Source organism: Acanthisitta chloris, unplaced genomic scaffold, assembly GCF_000695815.1.
Source record: "Acanthisitta chloris isolate BGI_N310 unplaced genomic scaffold, ASM69581v1 scaffold21546, whole genome shotgun sequence".
NCBI classification, from domain to species: Eukaryota; Metazoa; Chordata; class Aves; order Passeriformes; family Acanthisittidae; genus Acanthisitta; species Acanthisitta chloris.
This window is the reverse complement of record NW_008677835.1, coordinates 6,577-25,367: the sequence shown is the minus strand read 5'-3', so window position 1 is coordinate 25,367 and position 18,791 is coordinate 6,577. Positions and strand designations below refer to the sequence as shown.

At 44.1% G+C, this 18,791-nt stretch overlaps 1 protein-coding gene across 1 annotated transcript; it reads right to left on the bottom strand.

Moving 5' to 3' along the window:
* Nucleotides 1-7,560: 7,560 nt before the first annotated feature.
* LOC103804084 (cytochrome P450 3A9-like) lies at nt 7,561-18,434 on the bottom strand. Its single transcript, XM_009076674.1, has 13 exons — nt 18,364-18,434; nt 15,632-15,725; nt 15,170-15,222; nt 13,948-14,047; nt 13,237-13,350; nt 12,867-12,955; nt 11,699-11,847; nt 10,674-10,801; nt 9,955-10,039; nt 9,434-9,594; nt 8,802-9,028; nt 7,850-8,012; nt 7,561-7,659 (listed from the first exon to the last, which is right to left on the bottom strand). Exons 1-13 carry the CDS (start codon nt 18,432-18,434, stop codon nt 7,561-7,563), a joined length of 1,533 nt encoding a protein of 510 aa, XP_009074922.1.
* Between the last annotated feature and the right edge of the window lie 357 nt (nt 18,435-18,791).

Here is an 18,791-nt window from a genome sequence, read left to right as displayed (position 1 = left end):
TCAAAAAGCCCACCCACTGCTTGTGGTGTGTTTGAAGCTTCAGATCCTTCCTGCTGCATCAGCTGCTGCTCCCTGCCTTGCTGTCCCTCTTCTCAGCATCTGGGCATTGCTTGTGCCAACCCAGAACTTTGAGAAACCACCTGAGTTATAAAAATCTTTCAAATCCCATTTACCCCAAAAGCAGATTCTTTATTTACTGGTTTTCAGTGGAAGCCATCGAACATGAACTATTTGGGCTTCTCACCTGGCAAGTTAACATGATGTGCATTTCAGATTGCTTCTTCTGCCAGACCCTTCCCAGGGATCACACCTCTAACTTAGGTGGTGGCTCTTTTTCTGAGGCTGCAGTGAGTTGTGGCTTCCTAGGGAAAAGAGTCCCTCTCAGATTTCCCATATTTCTGAAAGCAATTTTGGTTGATGTCCAGCAAACCCTACAAAAATGGATTTTAAATGAAATTACAAATGAAAGATGAATACTCAAATGGACAACAATTTCAGCAGGTATTTGTCAGGGAAAGCTCAGGACTTTGGAGGTCAGTGCTGCCCTGGGACAGAGGCACGTGTGGCTCACGCTCAGACACGTGCTCGGCCCAAGAGTCATTCACCTGATGTTCTTCCTTGCATTGCTCTTTTGGCTGTGAACAGGAGTGATGGGTTTATTCTCATTTGTGGCTTCAGGGGTGAATTGGACAACAGGAACATTCCCCTGGGGCTGAACAGCCCAGCAGGGCTGGCTGATGGCTCTCAAGCTCCACCTGGGAGCCAGTACTGAGATAGGCAGAAACAACAAGGTTTAAACCCCAAATATTTTGCTGATGATTTAATAAATGTGGCAAATAATGAGCTGTGCAACTGTAGTATATATTCAGGGAGGGAGCCTGGAGGGAGCTTCTTTCATCTTGCAAAGGAGCAGGTGCTGCAAAAGAAACCAATATCTGAAACTTTAAGCAAAATTCCAAAGATCTTCTCTGGAGCTGCTGCCAGCAAGTAGAGAGAAGGCAGAAAACCCAACACAAAGCCAAGGTGGTTTTATAATAAACAAACCAAACCAGTGCCAGAAGTTGCTGTGTGCTGGGTTTTGTGCCTGTGTAATTTAATTTCTTATTGTTCTTGCTGTCCTCAGAGCTGGGTCAGCACAGCAGTGGGGCTGACCACTTCCCTGGGGCAGCTGCTTCTTGGACACCAAGGCAGATCTCTGTCTTTTGAAGCTCTCTGTTCTTGTTGCAGAAACTTCATTGCTGCCACCATGGGGCCTGCTGGGTCCCTGGGATGATTTATGCTCTGGCATTTTTGAAGTTTCCTTTTGCTACTTTAAAACAGCTTTTGAATATGTTTAGCTCTTGGTGGTGGTTATAGAATCAAAAATTGTTTAGATTGGAAAAGTCATCCAAGATCATAGAGTCCAACCATTAACTCCACACTGCCAAGCCACCACTGAACCATGTCCAAGTGCCACATCTACATATTTTTGAACACTTCCACAGATGGTGTCTCTACCACTGCTTGAAAACCCTTTCCATGAAGAAATCTTCCCTAATACCCAATTTAAACCTCCCCTGGTGCAACTTGAGGCCATTTTCTCTTGACCTATTGCTTGTTACCTTGGAGAAGGAACATCAATAGCTAAATATGGTCCCTTTCAGCCAACCAAAACTTGAAAGGTCAACTTTTTAAACTCAACATGTCTTGAAAATGTACAGTACTCTTTTGACCCATTTTTATTGTCTTTTCTGGTATGTGCTTGAATGTCCCTATCTCTCCACAGGGAGCTTGAGAACTGCTCAGTTCTGTTATTGCTACTGAAAACAGATTTCTGTGACTGCTCATGCTGTTGCATGGAAGTTTAGCACAGCAAGAAAACAACAGCAAGGAACTGGTGGTGAGAAGGTTTCTTGAACTCGGGTTGTGCATTAGTGAAGAGCCCAAACTGACCACAAAACAAAAACCAGACCTGGAGATGGCAGTGGGTTTGGTGTTTAAAGGATGCTGGTGAAGAGCAGTTGTGTATTTTGGTGGTGCAGAGCAGGTAAATGCACAATGTCATTGTCTAGCCCCTAACCTTATCACATCAGACACTCCCAGGTGGCTATCAGACCTGGCTTTGGAGAGTGTCTCCAAAGAGAAAGAAACCCTTCTGCCCTTGGAGTGTGTATATATGCACACAAGTATAAACATATATATATATATATATATATACACACAATCTCTACATGTGACTGCTAAGTCTGTATCACCCAAGCTGTCTGTTTGCTGCACATTCTGTTTCTTAGGGCAACATTTAGTCTGTGAACTCCCTGAAGATAAGACTGTCTTGCTGAGTGTTTCCAACACGCCTAACCCTCTTGGGCTTTCATTTCCTGACTGGCTTTTAATGTAATGTAAAGATTAGAAATTATATCTTCCATTAAAACTTTATTAGGTAGCTCTTCCACTTAAGAGAGCAGTTTCACTTATTCCCAGCCAAATGAATTCCAGTCATTGAAAGCTAAACATGAAAATGCAGGAAGGGGAAGGAGAAAGCCACTTGAAGTCTTGAAAAGATGAGGAAAAATAAGAGTAGTGGGTTCAGTGAGAGACACCTGTAGCTCAACACAGAGTCCTGGGCCAGAGCTCAATGGGAGTTGTACTCATCACAGTGCATGAGTGCAACAGGCAGCATGGGAAACACTTCACTTCTTGGCAAGGGGAATTTGCAAATGTCTTTTGCCCACTTCCACATCCTGCAGATTTCTACTGGAGTCTGTTATAATTACTGGGAGCATCAGACATCTGCTTGCTTCCATGGATGTTGCTAAGGCTACTGGTGGGCTGATTGATGTGTGGTTACCACCAGAGAGCAGCCTGAGTGGCAGCAGCTGACCTTCTTAGGAGCATCTGTATCACTCCTCACCTTCCCTCTGGCTTTTGCTGTGACCTTTGGATACAGATTGATCCCAGATTAGTGTATGTTAACAATAAATACCCTAAAATTAGGATACAAGTAGACAAGTTCTGAAAAGGTTAGACAAGCTCGGGGCAAGTTAGTGCAAGACTCTGCTCACTATGCTGGTGGTTGGACTGTGTGGTCTGTTTTCCAAAATTATTTTCCATTCTTATTACCTACAATTCCAGAGCAAAACCAGCTGGACAGCCCCAGGATGGGGGAGCTGTGGTGTGGCACCCATGCCTTCTCAGCTGGGCTGCACAAAGCCCTGGCATAGTCCAGGGGATGGACTATCACTCATTTTCCTGGGCACTCTATGGTGTGTGGATGGAACTAGTATTTTGCCAAGTGAAGATGGGTAAATGCATCCAGCTGTACTGGACTGGCTTCAGTTCATAAGTGGCAGGCAAGGTTTTTCATCTTCCCTTGAACAGTTATATTGTTCTCCCCATTCCATTTGCAAAGTTCTGGCTGCACAAGAATATTGGAGTGCACTTATACATTATAGATATAAATGATATGGAAACTGTAGGCCATGGAATGAGGGACATTTGTATCCAGGCATTGTACCCAGCCATGTAGGGAAGCACATGGAGAACATCACTGATCATCAACTATGAAATGGTTAAATAAAAACTTTGTTGCAAATCATCAAAGGTTTTTTTAAGCATCTTTGCAACATCTTCAAGTCTTCAGGAACAAAAAAAAATCCCTCTGAGGGGAAAACTAACTGTGTCATGGGTGATATAAAGCTGCATTGGTACCTATAAAGTGCTCTAGCAATACAAGAGAATTGAAGTAATGAACAGAAATGCTCAGTTAGAGCTTTTTCCATATTTTATGTTAATCATTAGGTTAGAGCTGAAATTAGCTTTAATTGATATTAAGAGTTGAAAAAATGAATCCTCTGGAGAATGAGTCTCTTTAACCTTTAATGATGCAGTAAATAAAATATCCTGTCAACATTTGTGCAACAGTAAGGGTTTTCAGAATTCCATATCTGGTGAGCGATTCAATATGCCTAATTCTCTCCATTACAGCAGATAAAAGTGATGTCGGTGCATAAATTCAGCTACAGGTTTTCCATGTTTCCAAGCTATCTGGTAAATCCCCATGCTGGCTTGCTAATTCTAATAGGAGGATGGCCAGAGGAAGGAGGGACTGAGAACAAACCCAATTCTGCATGCCTTTTTTTTTCCCACTTGTGCACCTTGACTTAGAGGCTTCTGATGCCAGGGAAACAGTGCCTCAGTAGAGGAAAAAGGAGCAATGCTGCCTGTTCTTCCTTTCAGGTGACATTTTTCACTTTTAAGGCACGGCAGGATTGCAAAAGACTTCAATACTTTAGGGACACTTAATTTGGTAATAGTCAGACCATTCTTCTCTCTGTCAGGGCTCAGCCTGGTGTTGAAACACCTCATAACTGACTTGGCGAAGCACATGAAATATTCCCCCACTGTAAGCAGGAAACCTGTTTTTCATAAAATCTATTTGATCGTTGCAATCAGCTGGAAGTATTACATCATTTAGGCAAGTTACTGTAGCAGTGATGGTGACTCTGCTGTAGTTAACTGGAAAACCGAAAACAAATCTCCCCACTTAAAACCACTTTTTGTCTTTCATCAGCACTGATGCAATAACAGTTCTCATCTCATGGGGTATAGATCTCCTTTGGAAAGTTCCCAGCAAGCCTTTCTGTGTTAAGGGGAATAGATTTCTGCATACTTATAGAAGTTCCTGAGTGATGCTGGTGTTTCACCAGGAGTGAGTCTGTTATGCTGCACAGTGATGTGACAATAACTTCTCTGATGAGACATGGGTTTAAAGTCTTTGAGAAAACTGTACATGTTTTAAAATGCTGATGAAACATTAATTTCCTTCATTCTGTTTTTCTTCATACTTGGGGTATGGGAGGATGTAGGTGAGGAAGTGTCCACACAATTAACTTCTATCTTATACTGTGTTTTCTTTCCTCTGATGAGACCCAGCTATCCTGGGACAGTACAGTGTCCCAGGCCTGCCAAGGATGTGTTGAAACAATGATCAGGCATTGGAAAGGGCTGCCCAGGGCAGTGGTGGAACCACCATCCCTGGAAGAGTCCCAAAAAATGTGTATGTGGCACCTGGGACATGGTGAGTGGTGAACACAAGTGGTGCTGGGCTAATGGTTGGATTTGATGACCTTAGAGGCCTTTTCCAACAGTAAAGAGTCTATGAATCAGCAAGGAGTCTAGATGTGTTTTATCAGCAAAAACATTCCAAAGCCAAGTTAAGCAGTGCTATGTCTGATTTAAAGAGGAAACAGCCAAGCCAGTGAAAACAACCTGATGAATGCCCAGCTCCCAGGACCAGCAGACTCCTGGCCAAGTCATCTCTGAGGAGTGGCCAGCAAAGCGATGGAAAGTGCTGGGAATGATGTAGGCAGCCCTTATAAGCAAAATAATTTTGTGGAGTTAAGACACAGAGGATCTAATTTTCTTCTAGAAGACTCATTACCATGATTTTGTTACACATTATTTATGGGCTGTTATGATAGTCCTGGCAGGTCATAATTGGCTGAAGCCGGAAAATTAGTCACATTTTTCACATTTGGAAGAATGATCTGTACAGTTACACTAATGACTTCATTCCCGGAGATGCCACGAGCCAGGCAGGGACTGCCTGTCTTGGGGTGTGGCTGGTTAACCCCTTCTGCTTCTGAGCACCCTGCAAAGGCACCTGGTTTTGCTCACAAGATGCCAAAACAACTTGACTTCACTTGAAAGCAGCTGTTTGGCATGGAAATGACTCGCTGCTGTTGTGACAGCTTCCCCTTTCTTTCCCTTTTCTAGAATCTGAGAGAGTTTTCCTTAGCATTGTATTTTCTACAGGACAAATGCCCTTTTTAAACTAATTGGTCCATGCAGGGGCATTGCACTCTCCCCATCAGAGCTGCTGCAGCATCGCAGAATCAGACAGACCCAGCTCTCCCACTGATGGTTTTTAACCCCTGGTAAGAGGTGGGCAACAGATTAAACTGAGGAAGGGCCTCATTGGCAGCACTCCTAACTGCTTTGCTGTGTGCATAGCACAACCCAAACAGTCTATCACAGATGATGAATCAGAAGGGAGCACTATAATTGTTTTATCTGCCTTTTGGGACAGTACAAGCTGCTTACTCTTGAATTAGAGCCTGGTGAATGTAGCTGTATCTTCCAGGAAAATGGACAGCTTTGTTTTGGAGGTTTCCAGTGATCAGGAATCCACTGTTGGCTGTCCAATTCCAAAATCCTTTAATTGCCATTGTTAAAGAATGGACCTGAATTCTTGAATAAATTGTACTATGTGGGATTGTAGCATTTGGATCGTGCTGCAGTTTTGTCTGGTAGACTAAAAAGTAAAGCCTGTATCCACAGAATAGAATTACAGACCATGATTCAGCAAATAATGCCTTGGAATGAAGGACGCCAGGAGAAAATTAAGGGATGACTTCAGCTGGTTTGCAGCTCTTGTAGAAACCTTTCCCATTTTACTAGCATCCTTCTTGGTTTGTAGGTGTCCGGACCAGCACAATATACTGGGGTCAACTGGTGTGTGAAATTCGTATCTGGGAGAACCTCCCAGCTGCTTTTTTGATGCTCCTTATTTATATGGTGAGGAATGGCATAAACTCTGTGGTCAGAGCATCCTGCTGACAGCAAGACCAACCCATAGGCTGCTCTGGACAAGTTCAAGAGTGAAGCAGCTCACAGCTGCCTAAAGCCCTACCATGGGCAATGTCTAAACCTCATCCACAGCACTGGGAGGCAAGGCTCAGCTACAGGCTGTGTCCGAACCATTTCTCCAGGAGCAGTGGCCCTTCTGTAGTGCTGTCACCACCTTCTGTGGGCTGCTGCTCTCTGTAATCCATCCTCTGTCACTCCAGCACGGAAAAGAGTTGGCCGGTGCTGAGCAGAAGGCAACCTCTTAATCAAACTAAGAGGTGGGAGTTAGAGTGTTTGTAAAATACCGTGCAAATGGGAGGGTTTGATGGCGTTAAATGAAGGATCAGATTCATTAAATTAAGTGGAAAGCAATGTACATGGATAATTTCAAGGGTTGAGGCTGAATACAGTTTTTAAATAGGAAGTGATCAGCAGCTATACACCACACAGAGCAGCTCTCAAACATTTTTAATGACAGTATTTGTACACACTTTAGTTTAATTAACACATGGCACAAGAGAGGTTTGGTAACTAGGATGTAGTCTCACACCAGTCGTCTCAATTAGAACACATGAAATTTCAAGCATCGATACACCCAGAAGAGCTGCACCCGTCCCTGCCCAGCACACACCTTGTTTTTCTTGGATGCAACAGCAATTCTTTCTCTCCAGATGGAGAAGTCCCCTTAGAAGTGGATGATCAGCTCCTCATTTGGATTTATTTCTTGTTTTCCGCAATCAGAATTAAGGGGACTGTGTATTGTCACTGCCCAGTGATCCACGTTACATTTCTGACAGCTATGTTTATTAGTAAATATGTAGTAATTGCTTTCAGAATTAACTAGAGCTGCTCTTCTGTGTCTGTACGTGTAGAGAGATTTCCTGTGATGTGTGATCCCTTTGTTAGCACAGCTCTCATTAGGCACTGGGGGACTGTGGCAGGCACAGTTGGGTTTTACTTCTCCATGGGTGCAGTGTCAGTCCTGGGGACCAACTTCAGAACGATCGGTTTCTCTGGTGTTAAGAGTCCCTGTGAAAGCAGCTTGAGTGGGATCTGCAACAATAAGAAGAAAAACGCATTTGGATCGAGACAAGTTAAATGAGTAGAGATTAAAGGAAAGAAGCTTGGCCATGGTTTGGGTACAACTGGATCAGTAGGGCCTGGAAGTGCAAAGCAGCTGGTGGTGAGAAACTCAGCACTAGGCTCTACACATGCAAGTTTCAAACCATAATGTGCTCCTCACCTGAGTCTCTTTGCAGGTCTGGAAGGTGAAATGTTGCAACAGGGAGACAATGGCAACTTTCAGAGTCAGGAGAGCAAACCTCATCCCAATGCAGTTCCTGGGACCAGCTCCGAAGGGCAGGTAAGTATACGGATCGATGGACTCTTTGTTTTCCTTGCTGAACCTGGACAATGACATGGTTGGGAAAAGAAATGAAGGCAGCAAAAACAAAAAACGTAAAGATCTAATTTCTGCTGATGCCCTGCAGAGACTTGTTAATTTCCCTAAGGTATCTCAGGTACCCCAGCAATCGAGTGCTATCAGAGCTCTCCTCCAGGACAGGGTGGTGAGGGTTTGATTTTATTTCTGTCCATCCAAATTAGTAGAAGTTGGAAACAAGGTAAAAATCTAGGCAACATGCTGTCCCAAAGTGACTGATACTTCCTATCTGTTGTGTTTAGCAAGAGAGAAACCAGAAGTTGTTTTGGTTAGGAGCAGCCTATGGCTTCTGTCTTACTGGGAATGAAAGGTAGATATCAATTTAAAAAATAACCAGCTAGGAAAAGTTATCACTTCCCTGAAAATGAGGAGGGAAGGCAGTTCTAGAAGGATCAACTCTGGCATGTTTAGTACAAGCTTGTGTGAAGGGAACAGGTTCAGCAATGGGGATTATATAGAGTTACAAAAATTCACCATCTACCCCCTCTCAGCAAGTCTAAAAACTGGGCACAAGATCCTGTGAGGTATCAGTGCTATTGCCCCAGAAAGATGATGTTGTTTGAAACACTATTCTAAGTGCAAAGCTCATTTTCTTCTTAAAATGACATTCCCATGAGCCTGCAATTTCTCATCCATATTGTTTGTAAAAAGATAGGAAGAACACCATTAGGAAGCTAATCAGAGATTAATATGTAATTACTAAGTGAGGAAAAAGCAGCAGGATATTTCTTCCCTTTCATTATGCTTTTTGTACCTTTCTGGTCTGAACTCTTCTGGGTTTGGCCAGTACTCAGGGTCACGGTGCAGGACGTAGGGTGGGATTATAACAACTGTTCCTTTGGGAATGGTCACTCCATTTATTTCGACATCTTTCTTGCAGACTCTCTCAAGGCGACCTCCAAGGGGATAGATCCGAAGGGTTTCATTCACTGTCATGTCAAGATATTCCAATTTCATAACTGCTTCATATGTGAGAGGAGCCTGTGGGATGACAGGAGAAAGGTGAGCAGCTATGTTGGCATGACAATTGCATTGTTCTAGAATGACTGCAGAGACCCAGCTTCTGATTCAGACTCACTAAAGAACAAAATGCAAGGTAGAAATTGAGTAATGGGTTTCATTTTCCATCCCAACATCATGGAAATGCTTGGAAATCTACATCCACTTATGCATGGGTGCAGCGTACAGCAAATGGGTTTGTGCACTGGGGTGGTTGGAAGGTTTCAGCTGCAGAAAGAAAATCACTACAAGGATGAGTTGTGTCTCTTAGAGCTCTTGGGAGATCCCAGGAGGAAGGTGTTTAGGAGCTAAAGATTTCTCATTGTCTTGACCAAACTAGGAGGACAGCAAGATCAGAGGGTCCTCATCATCACTGTGTCCCCTTACCTTGTTGGGTAAAACTCTGTCGATCTCTTCCAGCAGCTTTTGCTGCACGTCAGGGTGCATAGCCAGCTCGTAGGCCAGGTAACAAAGGGTGTTGCTGGTGGGCTCATACCCAGCAAATATAAAGATGAATGCTTGGGACAGGACCTCAGTGTCAGTCAGGGCTGTGAGGAGAGAGGACATGGGGAGATGAGAAAAACTGACTGGTCTTGGCTGATGGACTCAGCAAGGATCAGGTAACAGTAGGTGGAGTTGAGGCAGGTTTGCTGCAGTTGTTTTTAGATAACACTATCTGTCTGGAAAAAAAGCCATTTGATAGGGGAACCAGATGATTTCCCGAGCATAAATGATTGATGCAGCAGTCCTACTCCCTCACCAAGGACCTTAGCCCTTGTGCTGGCAGCAAGAGACAGAGACTTCTGCCTGGAGCTTGTCAGTGGAGGTGGTGGTGGCTGAAACAGCTCCCCATGTTCTCGTTGCTCCCATAGCCCTTGTTCCCGTGATGAGTATTTGGGTATTATTACCTTTGTACGAGTGATTCCCATCATTGTTGCCCTGGATGGGTGAGTTCTGGGATTCAATCATCAGCTGCAGAAAATCTACCCTGCCCTAAGAGGGAAAACAGGAGAGTTTCTTTGGTGACAGGTTCCTTGGAGGGCTCAGAGAAGCAGAGTTCATAGCCTAAGCACAGTTTTTGAAGTGAAGCATCCCCAAAATGCACAAATTCCTTATTGAAAAACCTAACACTTGCTTTTTATTTTGGAAACCTCTCTGTCCTTTTTCTGAAGCCATTGGGTGGGAGAGCAGTGTCTTGAATGAATTTAGGGAAATGGATCCAAACTCTAAAACAGAATTTTACCAGGAAGCAGCTGCAATTTTTGAAAAGTGAGAGGGGAAGGCACAACCCTAAAGGTGCTATTGCTTACTCTGCACTCCCTCATCCTCTGCTCATCTTCTTCAGGGATTCTCTTACTTTGACTCATTACACGTTTTGCAGACTGAATCTTAGTACAATTCTGCCAAGCCTGGATTTAACTTCAGGTGTACAAAGTCCACATGACTCTCTGCCAGGACCAGTCAGGTGGGGCTTTTCTGACTATTAAAATCAAGTGTTTACACTAGAGTAGGTTCAGAGCTTTGTTGAGTCATTGTACTTTGGCTTCACCTTTGATACCATCACCCTAATTATATTTCACTTTGGTGCACTTTCTGCTGCAATCACTAGCAAATTCACGTTGCTTACCTTGTGAGCCTCCTTTTGACGATCTTGCTTAATTTTGGAGATGGATCTCATGAAAAAGTCTACAGCATCAGTGGGGAAGAAGCTTACATTCATCTTGGCCAAGAAAGGAGTAACAAATGGGAATACAACTGAAAGACAAATAGAAAATTAAATCACACACTGTAAACAAACTCCACCTCATATGAGACAGCCATGGATGCTGCTGAGGCAGTAATGATGCTATTGAGAAATTATTTCCTTTTTTAATTTCTCTACCTGAGGAAAACCTGGACTTCACCTTTTTTTCCTCTTTCTCATTCCCTTGGGATGGTTTTAGATGCAACCCTCTCCCAGATTTGTCACAGGGATGCAACCAAGCTGGGTATAATCATTCCTTGTAAGAGATGACGAAGGCATATGCCTCCTCCTTTTTCTAAGGCACTGTTTTCTCAGGACAGGTCACTTTGCACATTGTACAGCACAAGAACAGGAATGTGACTCAGAAGAGAAATATTACAAATTCTGAATTTTCAGGCTGAGCTGTTCACTGCCCTGCTGTGCTCACATAAACGTTTTCAAGTCTCCTTCAGAGTGTTTCCTTCCTCCTAAAGTCTGGATCTTGATTTTGTGTATAGATTCATAGAATCTACAGTACCAGAACCTCCTCTATGATCACAACTTTCCCTGTGTTTCAGCAAGGCATCCAACTTTGATTTAAGGTCCATTGCTGCTAAGCTGGAGGAAATTGCGTCTAATTACCATTGCCACTCAGCACTCTCTTCCAGAAAACGCATTTCAGATAGCACCACTCTCCTCAAGCCTCACTTGCTTTTCAGTCTTTGAATAATTTCTCAGCACTTATTTGGGTATTGCTAGGATGTTCATATGTTTATTGCTTCATGGGTGCCAAAGGTGGAGGAAGTTCTTAACCATCTCCTCCCCAGAGTTTTAGCAAGAAGTTTACAATGAGGAAATGATGAAACAAGGGTCTTTAAGGTTTCCATCCTGCAAGGGAAGTTATCCAAGCAATAGTTGGGGTCACTTACATGACAAGATGAAGAGTGGGTCAAAAAAGTCAAACTTGACCAGTTTCTTCATCTCTCGGACAAAGGGATCTTTGGGGTTGTTCATGGAGTCAATGTTGACACCAAAGGAAGTACTAGTGACGACGTCCATGCTGTAGCTTCCAAAGATGCTGAGGAAAGGTGGACAAGATAGACTGTGGTTAAATATTTGGACTAAGTGAATGTATTTTTCCCTAATGCCTATGTGACATTCAAATATAAATTCTCATAAGACCTCCTGCCCTGGTTTTGAAAAGAAAATTGGATATATGGTAACTGAAAAGCATTTACAGAGAAAGGGATGGATTTTTAGAGAGCTTTGGTTTCAAGCCTGCATGGGGTTTGAAATTGGACAGCTTTTCTGAGGATTTTAAAACAGCATGGAGCTACAGGAATGGGTTAGTGGAAGGACAGCATGTGGCACTCAAGCATGTTAGCTCCTTGGGGAGGGGTGGCAACACACCTTGCTTCAAACATGCCTTGAAAATGGCCTTGTTCAACCCAGCACAGCCTTATGTTACAAACTGTCCAAGCCCTCTCCTCATGGGTTTTTGGGTAGGGGAGAGTTTTGCTGGTGTGTGGCTACAGGTGTGCAGCTGCCCCTTCTGCATTGGTGCTTTGAAACTGGGGGTGAAATGCACAGATTTGGTTCCAGAGACCATATGGAAGGTGCAGATGAGGGTAACACACTCAGGGCCACACTACAGCCTCACTCCCCCCAGCAATGGGGCAAGTGATGGATGAGCATCCCGCAGTGCTCTGTGTGGGGCAGAGAGGTCAGCAAACCAGTGTCCTGTGGTATAAGAAGGTGGTGCACAGAGATCCTGAGTATATGCAGGAAAAACTGGGTTTTCCTGACAGACTTGGAATGATCTTGGTTCTGTGGATCCACAAAGCTGTGCTGGAGCATTTTGCTCCTCATCTAATTCCCTTTAGAAGAATTCTCTCAGAATCTCTACCTCTAGGAAGCTTTTCTACCACCCCAACTTAAATTTCCCCGTTCAAATTTCCAGCCAGTCTTCCAGGAAACCTCATTCCTCATTTCAGAGCTCTGGTTGACCCAGCGAGTGATCTGCGTTACTGGTACCGAATGAACTGCAGCACTTGCTAACAAGGTTTGCTCTGCCTGCTGCTCCTAGCAGCTACTTACTCCTTCACAGACAGTGTGTTGTCCTTTTTCACTTGCTTTTGAACATTTTTCACCAAAACTTCCCCATAGTGCTTTATTATAGGGAACATCTGTAACACAAAGCAGGTATGGTCGCTTCAGTACAGTACATTTCATTCCTTCAAGACAGGCTCATGAAGACTACAGGGAGTTTCATGAATATTTACAAATAAGATCTCTGCTAAGGTTTGATTTTTAAGACTTTTCTGTTTTAAATTAGGCATAAATTAAACAGGCCAGCTCTAGCTGCCAGGCTCTGACTAAGGAAATCAGACCCCTGTGACAATCTCAGCCTGAAAAAGCTGCCTACTGACTTTCTGATTTAGTCTGTACCTGCTTCTCTGTGTTTTACCTCCTTTAGTTTCCCACTGGTGAAGGTTGGAGAGAGCACAGTGCGAAGCCTTTTCCATTGTTCATCTTCAGCTAATGAGATAGCATTGGTCAGCACCCCTGCTAGATCCACACGCTGGACAGGGAAAAAGACAAGGTGTTAACCCCAGGAAAGACAGTGACTTCCTTGCAAGGATGTGAATGTGGCATGCAAGTCCTTGCCTGGGCTATTTCAGGGGCATTACTGCTGGCTGCAGGCTATGGTCTGACAAACAAGCTCTCTCAAGATATACATACATAAATAATCTGCTTTCCAGCTGTAAACCAGCTGTGAATTGCCATTTCCACCCCAAGAACAAGTAACCTTGTCAACCCAACACCTGGATGTGTGTGTGTGCCCACACCTAACTGTCACACCCCTGCATCCCACAGCATCCCAGCTCATGGCACACGTGCTAGCTGGACCCTACGGATTTCTGCATGCTCACACAGACTCCAATTCATCCATACACAGGTGTGAGAGTAAAATTTGTCTGATGTTCAGGCAGCTTCCTCTGCCAGCCCGGGTGTGCAGTCCCCAGGCTGTAAGGCAGGGGAACAGTGACATACAGTGGCCATGTACAGCAATCCCGACAGTGCAGCCACTCATCCCTGAAGGATACTTGGCGTCCCTGTCTCCTCCTGCACTTTGTTTTCTGGGCTCTGTGGTACAGCACAATGCTTCTGCACTTACCCTCCGGTTGGTAAAGGTGGTGTAACAGTCTTTAACCAGCACAGATTTAATGATCTGAGGGTCTGTGACACCCAGGGCAGGTTGTCTGCCATCGTAAATCCTGGTGGGGAAAAGAAGAGGAGGCACAGATAAATAACCACAGATAAGTGAAGTGCAAGACTTGGCTGTAGCCCATGAAAGAAAAGGTGTTAAACAAATGCTACTCCATCACCAGCCTTGCTGCTCTGCTGTTTAAGTACAGAAATGTAGAAAGTAGAGATGGAAAAGGACTCCCAGACCTTCTCCCATCTGGTTCTGTAAATGATAAAGAAGGCTAAACACCTTCCAAATTCACTGAGAAATGAGCAAGGCTCAGTCACTCAAAGGACCAGATACTAAATGAAGCAAGTGTCTTCACTTTCTCCCCTGACTCTCTGTGTTTTTCCAGGCACTTAAACACATTACAGTATTAGAAGGAAACTTGTTCGACCCCTTTCAGGCTCTTGAGTTGGGTGTCTGGAGACCTAGGCTGACAGCACTGAAACATCCTTGGAGATGAAACTCAATCCTTGTTTTTGTCTTTTTAAGTTGCCAGTTGTGAATGCTCTCCCGGAACAGGCGTAGATTAAGTGGATTTATGCACTTACCCCACTTATGTAAAGATACCTTCTCTAGACTCCATTTTTTTTAAAAGCTGCTATAGAGACCAATGGAAATATCATAGAGAATATGCAAGTTTGTAGCCCAAGCCATAACAGAAGAGATAAAAGCTATTAGAGATGTCTAGAGCAGAACATCCATAACTGTAGTAGCTCCTACTACAGCAGGAGAGGATCAGCAGCACCAGGAAGCCTTTGGATCAGCTTCTTCACTCGGTTTTGGGAATCACTCACATTCCTCTGCTGTTGGTAAACAGAAGGAACTCAACCTCCCAGATTTCCACTTAAGTAAAATGTTCTGCTCCTGATGTTGTTAGGAGCAGGTGAGGCCTTTTGTTACCAGACTTAAACCTGTCTTCATAGTATCAGTCAAAATTATTTCCATATGGTGTGATAGGACACAGCTCTGCATCCATCAGGCTTCAACACAAGCCACCACCAGCACCCTATCATTGCTGCACTCATTCTGCTGGGACTGTCAGGGCTGCAGGTAGAGAAAAGGAAGCTTTCCTAATTATTTTTTTCCTCCCCTTTGTATGGATTCCAGTTTTACCTTTAAGAAGAGATCAGTGGTTCATACTCACCCCCAGACTTTTCCATATTTCTTGAAACATGCAGTGTCAAACTCCAAGAAACCCTGTGGAAAGTGATTTGAAAGTTATCTCAGAGAAGATGCAGTGGAGGGGATGATGCTGGAGCTGGTGGGGTGGGAGGAATAGCTGTAACATCTGAACATCCCAGATGTTCAGAGCTGCCTTATGAGTTCTCATCATGAAGGACTGCATGAATGTACACTGTGCTTTTGAATGAGCTATTTGCCAGGGTGCTGGCAAAGGGCAGCTGTAAATCAGTCTTCCAGGGCTCATCTGGAGATACCCCATGGTCTGTGTTACTGAGCCTTATCCCAAGCTGACCTTTGCATAACCTGTGTGTTGCACTGGAGTTTGGCATTTGGAGATAATTTATCAGCACCATGTATCTGTTCAGCTACAGTTGTATGAGCAAAGACAGATATTTCTGGAGCCAGAAAAGCTTCAGTCACTCACTTTGCGATATTCCAGGCACGTCCCAAAGAAAGGCAGAGGTGTTGGCCCGGGAATGCCCAACTTCTTGAAGAAGCCAAATGGCCAGGTCCCATATCTGTGGGACAGAAAAGACAACAGAGTGTTACGTCACCATAGGGCTCCAACATCCCTTTGGAGATGAGGTAGAGGAGGTTGATCCAGGAGCTGGAAAAAAATGTGACCCAAATGAAAATTACCCTGTAAAAACTAGTTAATAAACATGGTAAAGTTCACTGCTGCCACACAGAGCTTCTGAGGGAGCCCTTTGATATGAAAGCAGTTGGGACCATAGATGCCCTGGTGGAAAAGGGACCTTGAAGCCTTTAGCAAAAGTCCAAAGAGGAGCTCATTGCCAGCTGAAGGAGAGGCAGAAAAGGGAACTGGAAGAAGGAACCCCAAGCTTACATGTTTTTATTGAAGAGAAATCAAAGCAGTGCTGGAAGTGATGTCCCAAACAGGTTTTTGTCAAACTGTACTTTCATTTATTGTTCTCCCCCCCTTAGCCAAGTGTTAGCTCAGTGGAAGTCTTGTCTTGATGGTTTTCTCTTTAGATTTTATTGACAGCTTGCAGATTTCTTTCCTCTGAAGCACCCTTTTTGGCAGCTCTGAAGTTATTACATCTACCTCGGGGCTTTCTGTTTCTCAACAGGGGCCTGGACTGCAGCCCTTTGAAGCTTGTCTTTGGCTGTGTTGAATGAGCTCCTCAAAATATTTGTTTTTAGTTAGTAGCTACAGCTTCCCAAGTGAGCAGTTCATTGCACTAGGGATGTAAAATGGCAAAGGTTTGTCAGGGGGATGTTATCAGAGATCCTTTTTGGGCCATGAGGCAGCAGCCACTCCACCAGCATCTTGGGGAGGTTTATCTGAAAAGCCAGAGTCTAGGCTGAGATTTAGTAGGGGGTTTCCCTTGCAATTAGTGATAACTTTTCTAAATTTGGAAGACCCCAAATATGAGATCAGTCCCACCAACACAGGTTCTTCCAGAGCACAGAAACAGACCCCATCTTATGTTCCAAACAGGTGAAAGAGAGGGAACTGAGTGTTTTCAGGTGCAGAAAGGTTTCACAGAGCTCACTTTGTCAATGTTTAATCTTTTCTGTCAAAGGTTAATTCAGTCCTAGGTATCAAATGTTTGTGGATTCTCATTTGAATGTTTATGGACAGTCAGGGCTATGGGAGGACCAGGAAATGCCAGGTTGGGCTGGTTACAAAGCCCAGAAATTCTATAGGAATGTAGGCTAGGCTTAATCCACTTCATACATAATCAGGAAAACATGGTCTAATACTCATACAACTAAAATGTGTCAGGGCTTAGAAGGACCATTCAGTGTAAATCCAGAAAATAATAACTACTTCTTCGTACCATGGATGTGAACTAGAAATGCCTGATATTCCTTCATGTGGGAACTTGGAACAGTGTTGCCCCACATGGACAAGAAACATCTAAACAACCTCCCTTTGCCAATGGGCAGTGAAATTTCTATTTTTAGATCACATATCAGAGCACAAAGATCTGGGCTTTGTCCCTTTTGCCACAACAGAATTGCAAGTGACTGCAGAAGGTAGAAGTCTAGTAACCACCAATCTTGGATAGCCACAGTTACTGAAATATGAGAGTCTGGGCAAATAACGAGGGTAGTTTTTTTGGCTTTGTTGTTCTGAGTTTGTTGGTTTGGTTTTTTTAAGTGTCTGCCCAAAAAAGGCTTTGGAGTGATCCAAATCACAGAAAAGGGTTTGAAAAATACAGCTAAAACTTTGAGAGCTGACCAAGCTGCTGTGGCTGGAGCATTGCCAGGGCAGACAAATGGGCTGAGCTCGTGTGCACCACATTAATCGTTAAGGTTTATGGCTAGCAACATGCTGTCTCTGCCTAAGGGCTTGTCAATACTACTGAGTTTGTCAGTTCAGCCTTGTTGGCAGGGGCTGCCAGTGGAGACATTGTATGTCCCAGCAAAGAAGGTTTTTGGCCAGCCCTGCCATGCTGCAGTGCTGAGTGGAATCAGCAGGGCAAAGGAAAGCATTTTCTCACTAGCACAGCTCCTCTGAAGCAATGGGACACACTTCTGCCTGGGAGGGGTTTCTGAAAAGCCAGGAGCAGGTAGCTGACCTTGCTCTGGGCATCACTTCTTCCCCCAGCATGGGTGGGCTGTGAGGATGGACGTGAGATGCTGTCCCTGCAAGTGTGTGCCAAATCCCACTTCTGCAAAGGATCCCTCCTGGTTCTGGTGCCTGTGTGTGGAGCATCTTACCTGGGCACTATGGACAGAGTCAGGAGGAGTAAGAACTGATCCTATGAGTATTCTCTTTCTGGTGCCTTTCTGCTGCTCTCCACCTTTGCAGAAGGATTAACTTCTGCTGACTCCTCTCCATAGCAGCCTCAGTCAGGGAGGCACAGCTGTATGGATCTGTTAGGTCCTCACTGTAGCAAGTCATCACCCTGCTGGTAGCCAATACCTGGCACCATTATTATTCAACTATTCCTTTGATGCTTAGCAGCAAGGTCACAACTGTATGAGAATACACCCAACCTTGAAGCAAGATGACACATCTGTACAGACTTTAAGCTCCTCTGCTACTTCCCAGAGTCTGGTTAGATGCTGAAAAACTAGAAATCACACCTACTGTTTCCTCTCAGTTTAGTTGCATGGAAGTGAAGAATGGCAAGAAGAGGAAAATGGCAGAAGCAAAGAATCAATAGAGAATATTTTACTCACGCTATCAGGAGGGCTACGAATAGAAGAAAAAGGGCCCATGTCTCTGTGGAGAAGTAAGGAAGAAGGCTCATTTCAGTTCTTCTCTGACTGGCTTTGAGTTCTGCCTTGACGTTTGCCCCACGACTGTGGGAAATAGAAGTGTGCAATCTTTTTTATCCAATCATATGACTTAGTGTCCCTCCTTCTGTCACGAAGGAGGAGGAGTGGAAGCAAAGGTAACAAAGTATGCTAATCTGAAAAAACACAATTCATGTGATAGACAAATACCTGGCTGAACTGTCTAAGGTTCAAATTATTTGATGCCTATGTTGCCAAACATTTCAGCCAGTTTCTCTGTTGTAAGTAATAACTGACTTCTTATTGACTAATGCTCCTGGGCTGCTGCACCAAACTAAATAAAAGCAAGTTACAATGAAAAGGTAAATCCC

What these genes read in the sequence shown, in the direction of transcription:
- LOC103804084 (XM_009076674.1), bottom strand. Translation starts at nt 18,434, where the DNA reads ATGAGCCTTCTTCCTTACTTCTCCACAGAGACATGGGCCCTTTTTCTT. An exon ending in TTCGTAGCCCTCCTGATAGC is followed by an intron (nt 15,726 to 18,363) that starts GTGAGTAAAATA and finishes TCTGTCCCACAG; the next exon opens with ATATGGGACCTGGCCATTTG. An exon ending in CCAGTGGGAAACTAAAGGAG is followed by an intron (nt 12,956 to 13,236) that starts GTAAAACACAGA and finishes TTTGTGTTACAG; the next exon opens with ATGTTCCCTATAATAAAGCA.